The sequence below is a fragment of the Lasioglossum baleicum genome, chromosome 16 (assembly GCF_051020765.1).
Source record: "Lasioglossum baleicum chromosome 16, iyLasBale1, whole genome shotgun sequence".
In the NCBI taxonomy this organism is placed as follows: Eukaryota; Metazoa; Arthropoda; class Insecta; order Hymenoptera; family Halictidae; genus Lasioglossum; species Lasioglossum baleicum.
In genome coordinates, this window is record NC_134944.1 from 5,442,819 (window position 1) to 5,458,327 (window position 15,509).

Sequence of the window (15,509 nt, forward strand, 5' to 3'; positions counted from 1 at the left end):
ATTTTCCAGGCCACGAAGCCTCGAATGATCGTGTCCGCCGGCAACAAGTCCGAGCTGATGTACCTGGACAACAGCGAAGGCGCGGACGACGTCCACGTGAGGAACGATCGCAAACTATATCCCAGCTCGATCGAGTGCTTCAACATGGACCTGCAATCGAAGCTTCGCCCGCAGAAATAAACGAGATCTGTCGACCGACGGTTTCCATAAATCTTCGCTGAATCTTCGATGGATCTTCGATCCCCAACGCAGAGATATCTCAGCGCAGCTTCGTTGCGCCATCGAGCTCTAAATCTAAGATATTCGAGGCTGAAACTCTCTCAGGCCGGACGTGTTAGCTAGCTCTGAAATAGGTAGCCTCTTTAGATAAAAAAACGCAAGGACTTTGAAAGGATGTTCTTCGAGATATGTTGAAAGTTGTTCGCGCAAGACTCAGGATAGTAGATGTTGAGTAAAGCGAGGCACAACAGTGTCTCCGTTGGGTGAAGCCTCGTCAATCGAAGTGTCTCGAGCGATCATATGACTATAGAGGGCGAAATTTGTAAGACTGACGAATAGCGATCGAAGCTCCAATTAGTGCCTGAAGTTTCTAGCATGATTAGTCTCTATCGTGAACGTGCGACGAGCGCCGATCGAGCCAATGGACAAACGACAGTCACCGAACCGTTTCCGGTTGCGATAAGATTAGTTTAAGATGGGACCAATGGAGAGAGAGGACGGTTGGACAGTGTCGAAATAATATGTCAATTCAAAGGTGCCAAGTTCTTTGAACCTGCTCTGATAGCAATATATACCGTCATGTTGACGATTAGCGAGCGATAAGCGACGTGTAAAATCGACGCGTATGTTCCTCATTGTTTGCGAATGGCGACTACATTTGTGCCAATACTTTTCTAGCCGCGATTCATTTTAGTCAATTAAGCCAGGCGTCCTATTTACAGTGTTACCGATAGATCGAATCATTGTCGTCGATCTGACATCGATGCTACGAGTCGATCCAGTGCAATTTTTCGATATGTGCTCGTAATTGCGAAAGTGGGCTGAGTTGGAATTTAAAAAGAACGAGTTCATCAGTTATTTCGCATCATATTGTTTTGAACTAAAACAATTCAATGTAATTTTGTTCCAACAAGCACTGTTTATAGTGCTTGTGACTCTTCAACGTTATGTCGAGTTTAGTGTTAATATCCGTTTCCTTAAATATCTCGAAACAAGAAATATAAAACTTGGAGCACTTTCATAATTATGAGCGCATACAATGTGGACCACTAATCGTAGTCAGTACAGATTACTTTGTTATCAGAGATCACTCAGTCCGCTCGAAAATGTTTTTATCGGATGTAGCATGGTTTGCAGAGGGCTTTCACGTGATTATAGCAAATTTTTTGTAAAAAGAAGTACAAAAGCAAGTTAAAAAACTTTCTTTTAATTCTTGAGATAAGATTTAAGTCTTTAATTTAACAGATAGGCGTCAAAAAATTATAGGTGCATTTGCAAACAATTGAAAGTGACTTGAAAATATCATGAAAAATGACAAAAAAATTGCTATAATCATGTGGAAGCTCTCTTGAAACCATCTGGCTGTATCTGATAAAAACATTTTCGATCGGATGCGAATAATAGCTAATAATAGCTAATGAATAAATAATAAGCTAATAAAAGAGTAATCTCTACTCATCCCGATTCGTGGATCACCCTGTATAATCATAGCCTCATCTCGGGTTTCTGTTCGAACGTGGAGGGCACGGGCGATGGCCCTCGGTTGTTCTAGAGACGGAAATTTTGTATTGTATTTGAATAAATACTTCGAGCTCTTTTATTTCCTTAGACTCGTGGTCGAGTGACTCTGAAACCAAGATTCAAACCGTTCTGTTCCTGCATTCGTATTTTCTTATTTAGATTTTCTAAGCCACACACACACCATTGGTGTTATATTCAATCTACGGTAAATTAGGGTGCTTTTATACAGAATGAACATTCATGCATCGCTCCACCAACTTTCAAGTTAGAATTCGCATTAATTAATTAGTTATCGATGATCTGAAATGATTTTCATTTTCTCAAGTTACAGCAGATGATTCTTGCCGCATTCTTCATAAGGTGCAAGGTAAAGTTCGGCGAGAATCATTTGCTCTTGCTAAACCACCGTACAGCGCAAATTCCTGCAGCGGCAAATCGTCCAAACTGTTAGCCGGTTGACGGAACAGTTACCGACAGAGACTATATTGATGGTAACGTCACTTTCTTACCGCTACTGCAGTCGGTAAAGTGAGTTGTGTTGTGGCTGGTGTCGATAATGTAGTTACTTTATTTTTGTCACAAATAGAAAATACACGTTTAATATATTGTAATTTTGAAAAATAAAGATTATTAATTACAACAGCCAATGTGTTCTTTCTTCCCTATCCTGTACATGAATCCTTGCATTAAGAGAGTATCATAATAAAAGAGGTGGCATGAAATTTCGTGCCACCTCCTTCTATATCATATTCTCCTAATACAAAGTTCAATTTTCGAGATTTTCGAAAATTTTCGCCATTTTTCGACCGTCTGAATTGTCGTTGAGTTGTACTACTGAATTTTCGAAAATTTTTCGAGCGTCTGACTTATCGTTGACTTGTACTACTGAATTTAGTGCCACCTCCTGTGACGTCATGTGCTCCTGATACTTTGCCAATTTTCGAGATTTTTAAAAATTTTCGGCCGTCTGACTTGTCGTTGACTTATACTACTGAATTTCGTGCCACCTCCTGTGACGTCATGTGCTCCTGATACTTAGTCAATTTTCGAGATTTTTAAAAATTTTCGGCCGTCTGACTTGTCGCTGACTTATACTACTGAATTTCGTGCCACCTCCTGTGACGTCATGTGCTCCTGATACTTTGCCAATTTTCGAGATTTTTAAAAATTTTCGGCCGTCTGACTTATGGTTGACTTATACTACTGAATTTCGTGCCACCTCCTGTGACGTCATGTGCTCCTAATACAAAGTTCAATTTTCGAGATTTTCGAAAAATTTCCTCGAAAATTGAGAAAGTATTAGGAGCACATGACGTCACAGGAGGTGGCACGAAATTCAGTAGTATAAGTCAACGACAAGTCAGACGGCCGAAAATTTTTGAAAATCTCGAAAATTGGAAAAGTATCAGGAGCACATGACGTCACAGGAGGTGGCACGAAATTCAGTAGTATAAGTCAGCGACAAGTCAGACGGCCGAAAAATTTTTAAAAATTTCGAAAATTGGAAAAGTATCAGGAGCACATGACGTCACAGGAGGTGGCACTAAATTCAGTAGTATAAGTCAACCATAAGTCAGACGGCCGAAAATTTTTAAAAATTTCGAAAATTGGAAAAGTATCAGGAGCACATGACGTCACAGGAGGTGGCACTAAATTCAGTAGTATAAGTCAACCATAAGTCAGACGGTCGAAAAATTTCGAAAATCTCGAAAAATGAGAAAGTATTAGGAGAACATGACGTTACAGGAGGTGGCACGAAATTCAGTAGTACAAGTCGACGATAAGTCATACGGCCGAAAATTTTTAAAAATTTCGAAAATTGGAAAAGTATCAGGAGCACATGACATCACAGGAGGTGGCACTAAATTCAGTAGTATAAGTCAACCATAAGTCAGACGGCCGAAAATTTTTAAAAATCTCGAAAATTGGCAAAGTATCAGGAGCACATGATGTCGCAGGAGGTGGCACAAAATTCAGTAGTACAAGTCAACCATAAGTCAGACGGCCGATAAATGTAGTTCGTCAAAGTTTCTCTACTTTTGTAATTCCAAATCAATACAGTAACTAAATGACAAGTTACAGGGACGTACATTTTTAAGGAAATCAGTAGTATAACTCTACCACAAGTCGGACGTTCGGGAAAAATTGGTAGGTTAATAAATACATACGCAAATATATGATCTTTTATTAAATTGTCTTTATTTATTCAATGTACAATAAACAACCTCGTGTGAATAATTCACTATCTGATCGGTTTATTTCGATAGAGTCTGCTGTCGGTAATGTAGTGTTCAGTTTGGGTCTGTCGGTAACTTTTCGGTTAACCATTGAACAGTTTCAGCGTTTCGCCGCTACAAAAATTGGCGCTATACAGCAATATAGCAAGTGCAAAAGAATCTTGCCGGAATTTACACTGTGCCTTACGGCATTTGTAAATATAGTGAAATGAAGAACATTTCGGGAAATCTTCAATAACTATAATAATAATAATAAGAATAATGTAAATTGAGCTTTAAAATATTACTATCCTGAATCCCCAACAAACTTTCCATGAAATAATAGGAAAGCAATCGCGAGATTAGATTGATAAAGTTATTGTTTATTACCACAGTTATTACATGCGTAACGATCATCGGTAAAACATATTATATCAAAGTGATTAATCAATGCGCGTACATATTACGAAACACGTAACTATACAAATATATTTATATCACAGTCGTAGACACAAAAAAAAAGAAGGGGAAAAAAGGAAAAAGAAGAATCATCAATGTTAATCGATATCGAAGAGTTACTTGAAGTAAGACTTAAGTTCCTACTATCCGCCAGGAAGCCTCGGTGTGTGATCTGAAGCGAACGAATACATTCTCGACGCAAACCGTTTCTCGGCGAGAAAACGTGTTGACGCAGAAAACCGTATTTTGCAAGCGAGCGCGGTAATTCGAATCGTTTGGCAAAGAAGAAGGAGAGAGAACTTGGCCGTTCGATCGCTCGGGATCCATGAGGACGATGGAACCGGACGCTAGAGGTCGGCGGGCCCCGAAATTTCGGGTCGAGACAAGATAATTTATAATGTGGGGGGAGACCCGAACACTATCCGAGTCCAATTCGACTTTGGGTATCCAAAATTTCCAAGCATAAGGAATTTTCGAGTCCAGGCCCGAGTCATCAGACGTAAAATCGAGGCAAGGGTACCCGAAATTTAAAGTTCGGGTATTTTTCCCGGTTTGGGATCCAGACCCGAGAATTTATAATGTTCGGATACTCAAATGTCGCAGATTTTCGGAACCCCGACTCGACCGGAACGCTATCCTATTCCGAATCGACTTCGGCTCGAACCGAGGTTCGGGTACCCGCCCACCCGTACCGGACACAGTGTTCCGACATCGTCGAGGATTTTTCGTGCGATGGATGGCCGCTGGTGGCGCCTCCAGCCTCAGTAAAGTAAGATTCTCGATAAAATGGGGTACCTCGAGTACCCCGCAGTATTTTAAAAAATAGGTATATTTTGTAACTCGTAGAACACGTCCTGGAGTCTTTTTGTCTGGAACAGATTGTTTCGGTACTTCCGCGCCAATATAACTGTCTCAAGGCGCAGGGCGCAGGGCTCCACCACCTCGTCATCATAGATACGTTACTGTTTTTTCCGCGCAGCGCCTCTAGCGGCCATCCATCGCACGAAAAATCCTCGACGATATCGGAACACTGACCGGACACGCGTTTACATCGAGTCCGCGTAAAGCCGGCCGCGGCAACGACAACGATCAGAGTAACGAGGAAACGTTTTCTACAACTATTACCAGTTAGGGTACCTACTAGTCGAAATTGTTAGTCCGAACATCGTGGACCCAGTCTCTCGTCGGCGTCGTCACTCGGACGACATCCGACGCGGAACATCTGCGAACATTTGCGAACATTTGCGAACACTGACGTCACATGCAATCGACTCCACTACTACGGAATACATTCGAATTTAGTCTTACACCTACGCGCGAACAGCCGCAAGCGTGTCTGCACATTTTGATTGGATCGATTCGAATGAAAGAGTTTCGTTTATCCTTCGTTCTCCGAGAATTCATGAAATTCACCCCCCTTTTTTCCTGAACGATTTCGGTATCGTGGGTATACAATGGTTTCTCCTGGGGTGGGGGAGGACACGCGGATTCGTTCGGAAATCAACGTCGAGGTGCTTCGCCTGACTTCGTGATACGCGACGGTCCCGAAGGAATCCTCGCGACGGCTTCTGGGAGCCAAGTAGCATTTCTATCAGCTATTCCTCTGTTTCGCGGGAAGCATGACCGTGTACCATGGTGCAGAATCGCCATGCCATTGAGACTTGTCTCCCACTCTACCTTCTTCTTCCACGATGCTACTCCCCACTCCTCCTCCGTAGTCACGTGAAGCGTGCAATCTCTATCGCTCACGTCTCACGTGACTAATGCGGTACTGATAGAGAGGGGGTAACTGTTTCCCCTCGATTCGAGTCGATTCCCCTGGTCCGGCGACTCTGGCATGGTCAGCGATGCTCGAGGACCTCCCTCTGCTTTATCTGTCGCGCGTCCTCGCGCGTCCTCGAGCATCCTCCTTCGAATTCGCTCTTCTACGAGAATGGAGATCGTGTGTCGACGGAAACCGGAGGATCTTTTACTCGAGAAAGTACGTCCCACGCCCCCCGTCGACGAGAATTCAGCTAAGACGACGCGTTGAATCGCGCGGAGCCACGACGAGGAAGACGCTAGGCGTCCGACCGCTCGTCAGGCTTCTCCTTTCCCTAGAAGTTCGCCTCCAAAGAGGAGCCCAACTCGTTCAAAGCCGGCACCAACGTCTGCAGAGAGAAATATCGCGATCGATCGGCAACGTCCACGCTGGTCACGTGCTGGAACTGACAGGGCTGGCTGATGTTGCTCTTCGCCGGTAACACCACCTTCTTCGGCAACGGCTTCTTCTTCTTCTTGCCGGGGACTGAGAGGCTGATGTTCTCTGGACAGGAGACCAGTCTCTCTATGTGCTGCCAGAGGTCGTTCGCAGCTTTCGGATTGTCGAAGCTGAGGCCTGCGAGACGCGTGTGGTCCGAGGACAGGCACATCGTGTGGAAGGACGGGCCTGAGACCTGAAAAGATTATTATTGAAATGATAAAACCATTGTCTTGGTCGATTCGAGATTAACCCGGCGTTAGTTAGGTGGGGCCTCACAGACCCCAGAGATTTTAGATTGATTGTAACATTGTAACAACGCGTGACAGTTGTTAAGTACTTTTGAATGATAAAAATTTAATTTCGTGGATCTGCGTTTTTACTCTGATAAATTACAAGCCTCTTAAGCAATCTTGTATTTATGAAAAAGGTATTTATTTCTACAGGGTCATCCGTTCTTAAACGGCCAAACGTGAACTAGCTGTAGAGGACCCCAAATGGAACAACTTTTACCCCTATCACTTTTTTTATTTCGGCCTTGATTTCCAGATAATTGCAAAAAACCATCATTTTTTGAGTTTACATAAAATTAAATATCTCAGGACTCCAATGATGAATCTTGATGGTTTTTCCTTTGTTTAGTTTAAAATAAGTGGGGGCATCTTTTTTATTGAATAAACTTTTTTGGCGTGGGGCACACCGCCACTTTCCAACTTATTTCTTTCAAGCTCCACGGTGTGCCCCACGCCAAAAAAGTTTATTCAATAAAAAAGATGCCCCCACTTATTTTAAACTAAACAAAGGAAAAACCATCAAGATTCATCATTGGAGTCCTGAGATATTTAATTTTATGTAAACTCGAAAAATGATGGTTTTTTGCAATTATCTGGAAATCAAGGCCGAAACAAAAGAAGTGATAGGGATAAAAGTTGTTCCATTTGGGGTGCTCTACAGCTGGTTAACGTTTGGCCGTTTAAAAACGGATTACCCTGTATAATACAATATATTTTTTCCTGGGGTCTGTGAGACCCCACCTTACCACTTACGATACATTTTCCCACCTTACCAACGCCGGGTTAATGTTTGATTCTTCGCTTACCTTGTACGAGGTCAAGTTATCTATGGTCTCCTGCCAGAGGGTGAAGCAAGTGCCGCGCTCGGCCAGCAGGATCTGGATCCGCCTTTTGGATCTTGATCGCGTCCCTCCGAGATCCAACACCACCACAGGGATCCCGGTGTATCGCAGATCCCATCCTTCTGTCTGAGACGCGTTCCCCAGGTACAGGTTCGCCAAAGACTCGCAGACGAACACCTGAGGCAACGAAAAAATGTTTTTTAATTATTTAGGACAAGAATGCTTGATCAGAATTGTCTCGGTTATCAGTTAGGGTGGAAGGGTACCTGAAAATTAGTGATATTCGGGTACCTGGGATTTCTGGAGAAGTTCGATAGTGTCCAGGAACTCCTCCATCAGGATGGAGGGGGATAGAGAAAAATCTAGACTTGAAAAGCGGATTTACCTGAGACTTTAAGCCCCGAAAGAACGTCTCGACTTGCTCCCGCTCCACTTGGCTGACAGGCTCGAGACGCGACTCGTCGCTGTGCTCGGAGCTGTCGCTACCTTCGTAGCTCGACGTGGCAGAGGTGTCCGGTTCTCCTGTCGAAGACAATCGCCTTCTGGCGGCGCCGTTGTACTCGCTGTAATAGGAGGAACTATGCAGAGAGAGGTTCGACTGTAACGCTGGACAGGATGCCGCGTACACCGGTGCGTTCATCTTTCCCTGGAACCGTGAAAAGTCACCGTAAATACCATGCTCGTTCATAACGTTGTCCATACAGAATTTTTAAAAATCTTATAGGAGTATTCAATCAAATTAATGTATCTTGAATACAATTTTAATCCTCTATTGAATAAAAGCGGGTCCAAGCTTTAGGACCCTCTAACTCAGGGGTCGGCCAACTTCTTTTGGAAAGGGCCAGAACGTAAAATTTTTAGGCTAGGGGCCCGGTAGCAAGCTCTAAGATATTTACATGGCTAGCTAATTCTACTCATAGAGCAACGAACAAAACCAGGTGCAAAATTTCTTTATTAGCAAGTGATATTTTTACATAATGTATTTTTTCGTGTCCATTAACCTCGCGGGCCTGATTAAGGATGTTCTGGAGGTATATAAAAACGCAACAAAATTTTTGAAAATTTGACGAGATATAATTCGTACTAAATTAATGCAATTAACAAAGTTTGGGTTCGATTCACTGCACCGTTTAAGAATTATAGCAACTTAAAAGTTTGCACATTTTAACACGTCTTCGTATGGAGAATTCATAAAATTCCACTTCAAACCTTATTTATAAATCTTGAAAAAACGCAACTAGAAACTCCAGTTCTTTTTTATATGTAGTAAAAATTATGTAACTAATTATGTTCAAAATTTATTAGGATTCACTAAACAGTTACAGAGCAAAAAAATTATAAACTGTTACAAAACGTCAAATTTATCGTGTTGTCTCTCACTAGCATGGAAACGCGACAAGCGTAGACCACTGAATATAGCTACAGAGGGTACAGTATTCGCAAAAGTTTAATGCAAAATATACTCATGAATGGCTTTCATTGCCATGTATTGATGGATTTCGAATTTCTTGTACTTTTGTCTCCCATTGTACCTCCAGAACATCCTTAAAAGCAGGCGGCCGGGCCGGATTTGGCCCGCGGGCCGTAGTTTGCCGATCCCTGCTCTGACTGAAAGTATTGAGAAGTTACGAGATTAACGCGGAAGATTTTCATCTATTTATTTTGCATAAAATAGTTCATGTAATCATCTCTTCTTCGAGTTCTGTAGTTAATTGTATAGTAAAGATACGGATCCAGGATATGAATCCAGGATGTTATGCAACAATTCCAAAGCAATTGACGAGTCGGGCCAAATACACCGACACACCAAGGACCTTCGTTCGATTACTTTCAGTTTTGTCTCTGTTCGATCAGGATCATCGTCTTCCGGACAAAGAGGATCGGCGATTCGTGTCAGCAAACAGCAGTCCTGTGTCAGGCTTTGAAGTGCGCTTGTAGTCCTAAGCGACCTGGGTGAAAGCGATACGGATCGATCGAACCAGCAGAATGTTTGTCTATCGATCACAGGTCGAAGAGTTACGGTGCTGGGACCGATAAAGAGGTCACGGTTATTTCTAGAACGATACCACCTATACCTAGGCAGCTGCACGGGGTTCGGGCACTGCAGAAAATCGATCAGCTTTCGCGGGAGCTCGTGGGAGGACCAGCTTTTTGCTCGGCCCGACTTATCTCCCTGGACGCGGACAGATGGCTTTTTCCATATTATATTATCGTTACCATTCGTTCCCGCTGAAATCTCTGTCTTTGTCCTGATTGCACACGATTGGGCATGGATTCGATGCGATTGTTCGAATTGGATACGTGATTCATGGAAAAGATGATGTTACGTTTGCAGAGGAAATTGATCCCGCTCTTATTCCTTTAATTTCTCTTATTACACAGTTCACGTGCCACGTGTATTTTAATACGCGTTCGAAACCGCAATCTCTAGTTTTTATACGAGATTACAGTGGAAAGAATACCGAGAATATTGAACTTGATCCCGTCCCTAATTGAATCGACCCCTACCTGGATGAGAATCGACGTGTTCCAGTCATTTGTGGGAAAATGATGACGCGTGGGACACCGATGAGAGCGGTTACGCGACGAGCTAATCGAGCAATGGGGGCTTGCTTCATCCCGGCGAGAAAAGTCTCGTTCTCTCGTTCGACCTTAATTCGATCAGGGTAACGCCTTTAACGAGTTAGTCGGCTGACTAATCGGGGACCCGTAGGCTGCATCGTCGCCCCTTCGCTCATGCCTCGCCGCATACATCGAGGAATTCCTGACCCTCTCCCGCCTCGGAGGACGACAAACGCTTGTTGCGCGCGTGCATACGAGTCAACGATCCCGTGTTTCGCATTCTTTCGTCGTCCCTTCGTTAGTTCCCATTTCGACCGGCTCCTTTGTGCCCTTGGATGGGGCCCTCTTAACCAGCGATCGCGTGTAGGGTCTACGAACGACTGGGTGCGGGATAGTTTCTTTTGTAGGCGTCGTCGTGTTGCTCTCGACGTGGGAGTGGCTTTGTGGCTCGCAAATTTTACTGAATTTCGTTTTCTTCAAGAATCTACGCCTCGGTGAGAGTAATAGCAGGGAAACAGACAGAGAAAACAACTTTCATTATATAAAGAATTGTATTTTAGGGTGGGCGTGGCCACAGTACTCTTAATGTGGGCGTGGCATTGAATTTCGCTTTCTTCGAGAATCTCTGCCTACTGCCTCAGTCAAAATGGTATTAGGGAAACAGATAGGAGACAATTCTTGTTTCCCACGTTTATAAGCGTCCTGGATGGGCGTGGCCACAGTGCTCTTAATGTGGGCGTGGCATTGTAGCTCTCATATTGACTGAACTCTGATTCCTCTAAGAGTCTATGTCTACGAATTTGATCCAGGGTAAACGATACAGGTAGGAGACAATTTTTCCTATTTCTCAGGTTTAAAATGTCTTGGTGGGCGTGGCTTTCTAATTCTTAACAAGGGCGTGGCTCCGTGGCTCTCTATTTTGACAACACTACATTTTCACCAAGAAACTATGCCCCAGGAATCTGATTCAGAGTAAAGGATACTGATAGCAAACAACTTTTCCTATTTGCCAGGCTTAAAACGTCTTGGGTGGGCGTGGCTTTCTTATTTTTAACATGGGCGTGGCTCCGTAGCTCTCTACTTTAACCACCAAAAGTTTCCACCAAGAGTCTATGTCTAAGAACTTGATTCAAAGACGAACATTACTAGGAATCAAAGATAGGAAACGTGTAGATTGTCCTACATGGGCGTGGCTTTTTAGCTCTCGCCTCTAACCGAGCTCTACAACGAACCCGTTCCCGCGATCTCCTTACACAATAATCTCAGAGAACTCGAGACACGTGGCAACCGTCCGAAACTCAGCTGCGAGTCGGAAAATCAGCTGTTAGGCGGAAAATCAGCTGACACGCGGCGCCCAGGTGCAAGATATCGGATCGTATCGAAACGCGAGCCGCTCGAGATGTCGGTTCGTGCGCGTGAAACGCACACCGGAAGCTTATTGTCCGTGCTCGGCGAGGATGCGCCATTGTTTCGACCCGATAAGAACCGCCGCGGTGCTTCGACTGCAGATCAACGCGCCGATAATTAGCCTCGTGGAGTCGCTCGGTCGCGCGTTCCCACGTCCGAGTTGCTCACTCGAGGAATATGAAAACCGTCATCGCACACGCTGGAAAACCAGAGTAAGGGTGCGTTCACAGTGTCTCCGATATCACGTCCGACGTGGCTTCTCTTTTTCGCGCGCTCGAAAAAAGAGACAGATGCGTCGGACGTCGGCCGATATCGGAGCCACTGTGAGCGCAGCCTAAGGGTGCGCGCACAGTGGACCCGTTTTCGTCCGATTTGGCCGATGTTCGACGCATCTGTCTCTTTTTTCAAGCGTGCGAGAAAGAGACACAACGTCGGACGTCGGCCGAAACGGGTCCACTGTGAGCGCAGCCTAAAACGAGCGAACCAACACGCCGAGCGCCTCGACTTACGCGATAATCTCTCGCCGTCTCGTGTCTCGAGGAACTGATCCTTTCGAGACCAACGAGCGTTCCGCGCTGCACACGACGGATGCAACTCCGCGTGCATCCTAGCCACTACACGCATCCTGAGGAACGCGATCGCGTGCCGCGCGCGCGCTAAACGATGCGGCAACGAACGATCCTCGAGGTTCTACGGGTGCATTGCCTTCTGAATGCGTCCCTGCGCCTAGCGCAACTATACCGCCGTAGTTCATTATTAGACGGCGGCATTGTCGGACGTCTTCGTGCGAAAATGCAATTGTCCACGTTCCCCGCCTGCAATGGGCGTTGCGCGTCTTGATATACCTGAAGCAAAGACTTTGTTTTCAATGATTTTTTAATGATACCTTCACCAACATATTCCTGACACTTTTCCGGTTAAAATGAGTCCAAACACGACACCATTCGGACCATATTTTGTAAAACTTCTGTTATCCGAACTGCGGGTAATACGATCCAAAGTGCGTCGTGTTTGGGCTCGTTTTAATCAGGAAAGTGCCACAGATATCACGACGAGTGTTCCATGAGGATATCGCTCGAAACAAAAATTTTTGTATCAGTAATCTGTAGACTGCGGATCTTTATGCAAAATAAAAAATATTTGTATTGATTGCCGGACACAGGGGCCAAATAAAAATTGTATTCTTCTTTTAATTATCCTATTAAGCTGAAACTAATATGTACGTTGATGTCCTTAAATATTTTTTAACATGTCCACTGTTTTAAATTGTGTTTTAAATCCATTTTATGCGTTAACTAGACTGCGGATCTTTATTCATTTACGAAGAAGTTGGATGGGTGATTTTGACAATTCAACATCCCTTAACAAAGTCGTTAAGGGATGAAATCAATGTTTATGTTGTTCCTGCTACCCAGAATCAATGCAAAACATTTTTATTTTGCACAAAGATCCGCAGTCTAGTGATAACGAAGAGTGATATCGACGGATGACTTGGTTTCTCTTCTCCGATGAGTTTTCTCACATTTCGTGCCGCAACGACCCGGTTTTACCGAGGTTCCCGCGCTTCTTGGAAACGCAGCGAGCGACGTCACGCGTTATCAGCGCCGTGGAATGCGCTTCGGAACGCAAGCCTAATCGATGCGGCCGGTCGGTCGATCGATCGCGCATCAACGAGCTTCACCGTTGCAAAAGAACGATCCTCGAGGTTCACGGAACGCGCATGGGACCAAGAGTCCCATCAAAATCCGCGAACGTGTGCTCGAGAACCCGCCGCGCCGCCAGAAACGAGCACGTCCTGCGCAACAATTTGTATTCTTGCGTCGGCATCGTTCGCGCGCCGCTACTTTCCACTCGCGAAACACTTTTCCTCGGTTTTCCTCGACCGCGGAGTTTCTCATAACGGATGGCCAAGTGGAACACGACACCGGGAACACGATTCCGTCTGCCATTCGAGATCGTTGGTGACGCGAACAACTCTCCAAGACATCTCGCGTGGAAATGAAAAATTGGAGTCGGAATTCGTCGGACCACAGACACACATCCGAATGGGATCCACAGCTGGTAATTCGCGGGGACAATTGAATGGAAACCGCGAACAATAGGATCCACACATTATACATTTCTAACCTACTATTTCAATGAGCTAACAGTATGTTCAAATCTTCTGTCTTACTATTTTTAATTATAAATCTTGTATTATAAATGCAGAAAATCTGCTGTCCACTGGTTAATCACCTCCAGAATATTTTTATAATTTTCTTACTTAACATTTTTCAGATTTTCCTGAATGATATAGAGTACAATAGACTCGACATTATTTTTAACCTACTATTTCAATGAGCTAACAGTATGTTTAATTCTTTTGTCTTACTAATTTACATTATAAATTGTTTATCATAAATGCAGAAAATCTGCAGTCCGCTGGTTAATCACCTCCAGAATATATTTATAATTTTCTTGCTTAACATTTTTCAGATTTTCCTGGATGATTACAGTGTTGAAGGACACTAATGTTTGCAGAATGACGGCAGAAACCACGAACAATAGGCTGCATTCTGTGTAGACAGATTTTCTGCATTTGACACAAAAATGTGTCATGTGAATTAGTAGAAGCATTGGAACAATTTCAAAGTACTCTTACATTATTTATTATCATTAGAATCATTTCGATAAGCAGACGATATGTTTCATCCCTCTTTCTGACTAATTTCTATTATAAATTGTTTATTAGAAATGCAGAAAATCTGCAGTTCACTGGTTAATCACCTCCCGAATATTTTTATAATTTTCTTGCTCAACATTTCAGATTTTCTTGAATGACTGCAGTGTCGAAGAACACTATTTGTGGAAAATGAGTAATTTGAAACAGTAAAAGAGTCAGAACAATTTTAAAGTATGCTGTTACATTATTTTCATAATTAGAATCATTTCAATGAGCTGACAATATGTTGTTATAATTTTCTTTATAATATATATAATATTGCTATGTTACTAATTTTCATTATTAATTGTTTTTTATAAATGCAGAACATCTGCAGTCACCTTCCTGAATTATTTTATAATTTTCTTGCTCGACGTTTCAGATTTTCCTGAATGATTGTAGTGTTGAAGAACACTATTCGTAGAAAATGAGTCGTTTGAAACAGTAAAAGAGTTAGAACAATTTTAAAGTATGCTGTTACATTATTTTCATAATTAGAATCATTTCAATGTGCTGACAATATGTTATTATAATTTTCTATTATAATATACATATATAATATTACAATGTTACTAATTTATATTATAAATTGTCTTTATAAATGCAGAAAATCTGCAGTCACCTCTCGAATATTTTTATAATTTTCTTGCTCAACCTTTCACGTTTGCCTGAATGATTATAGCGCGTTGAAGAACACTAGAGTTTGCAGAATGCAAACAGAATGGCGGTAGAAAAAGTGTGGATTGGTTCTGTACGCGAACTATGATTTTTATGGCTGGAAAGGGAACGAGTCGACGATCGCTGACAGATGACAGTGAGCGTCGTTGATGGAGATGACGCCATTCCTCGTTACGGTCATTCGCGTCCCCGTAATAATTACGTTACTTCTCGAGCAGTTGCTCGTCGGAACCGTTGATAATCTTCGTCCATGTGGATCACGAGTGTCCGTAATCGATCGATCATCGTACGCTGTCGATCTCTTCCTGATCTGCTTTCGATTCCGCCACAAAGATGGATCGTTATTCGACAGAAACTGGACTGACCGGTTTC

The 15,509-nt window shown here is 43.3% G+C and overlaps 2 protein-coding genes across 6 annotated transcripts in view; one reads left to right on the forward strand and one right to left on the reverse strand.

Annotated features, from left to right (window-relative positions):
- The window catches only part of LOC143217389 (protein croquemort), a 29,420-nt gene extending 27,591 nt beyond the window's left edge, over positions 1–1,829 (forward strand). For all 4 annotated transcript variants that reach the window (XM_076441630.1, XM_076441628.1, XM_076441629.1 and 1 more), the window contains exon 10: positions 10–1,829. In XM_076441630.1, the coding sequence (XP_076297745.1) occupies positions 10–180 (171 nt within the window). In that variant the 3' untranslated portion in view covers positions 181–1,829. The remainder of the gene's footprint in view (positions 1–9) is intronic.
- A 2,489-nt stretch (positions 1,830–4,318) lies between these two features.
- Positions 4,319–15,509, reverse strand: part of Mesr3 (misexpression suppressor of ras 3) — a 29,720-nt gene continuing 18,529 nt past the window's right edge. For both annotated transcript variants that reach the window (XM_076440015.1, XM_076440014.1), the window contains exons 2-4: positions 8,175–8,435; positions 7,754–7,966; positions 4,319–6,850 (exon numbers count right to left, since the gene is read on the reverse strand). In XM_076440015.1, coding sequence (XP_076296130.1) covers positions 6,512–6,850; positions 7,754–7,966; positions 8,175–8,429 — 807 coding nt within the window. In that variant the 5' untranslated portion in view covers positions 8,430–8,435 and the 3' untranslated portion in view covers positions 4,319–6,511. The remainder of the gene's footprint in view (positions 6,851–7,753; positions 7,967–8,174; positions 8,436–15,509) is intronic.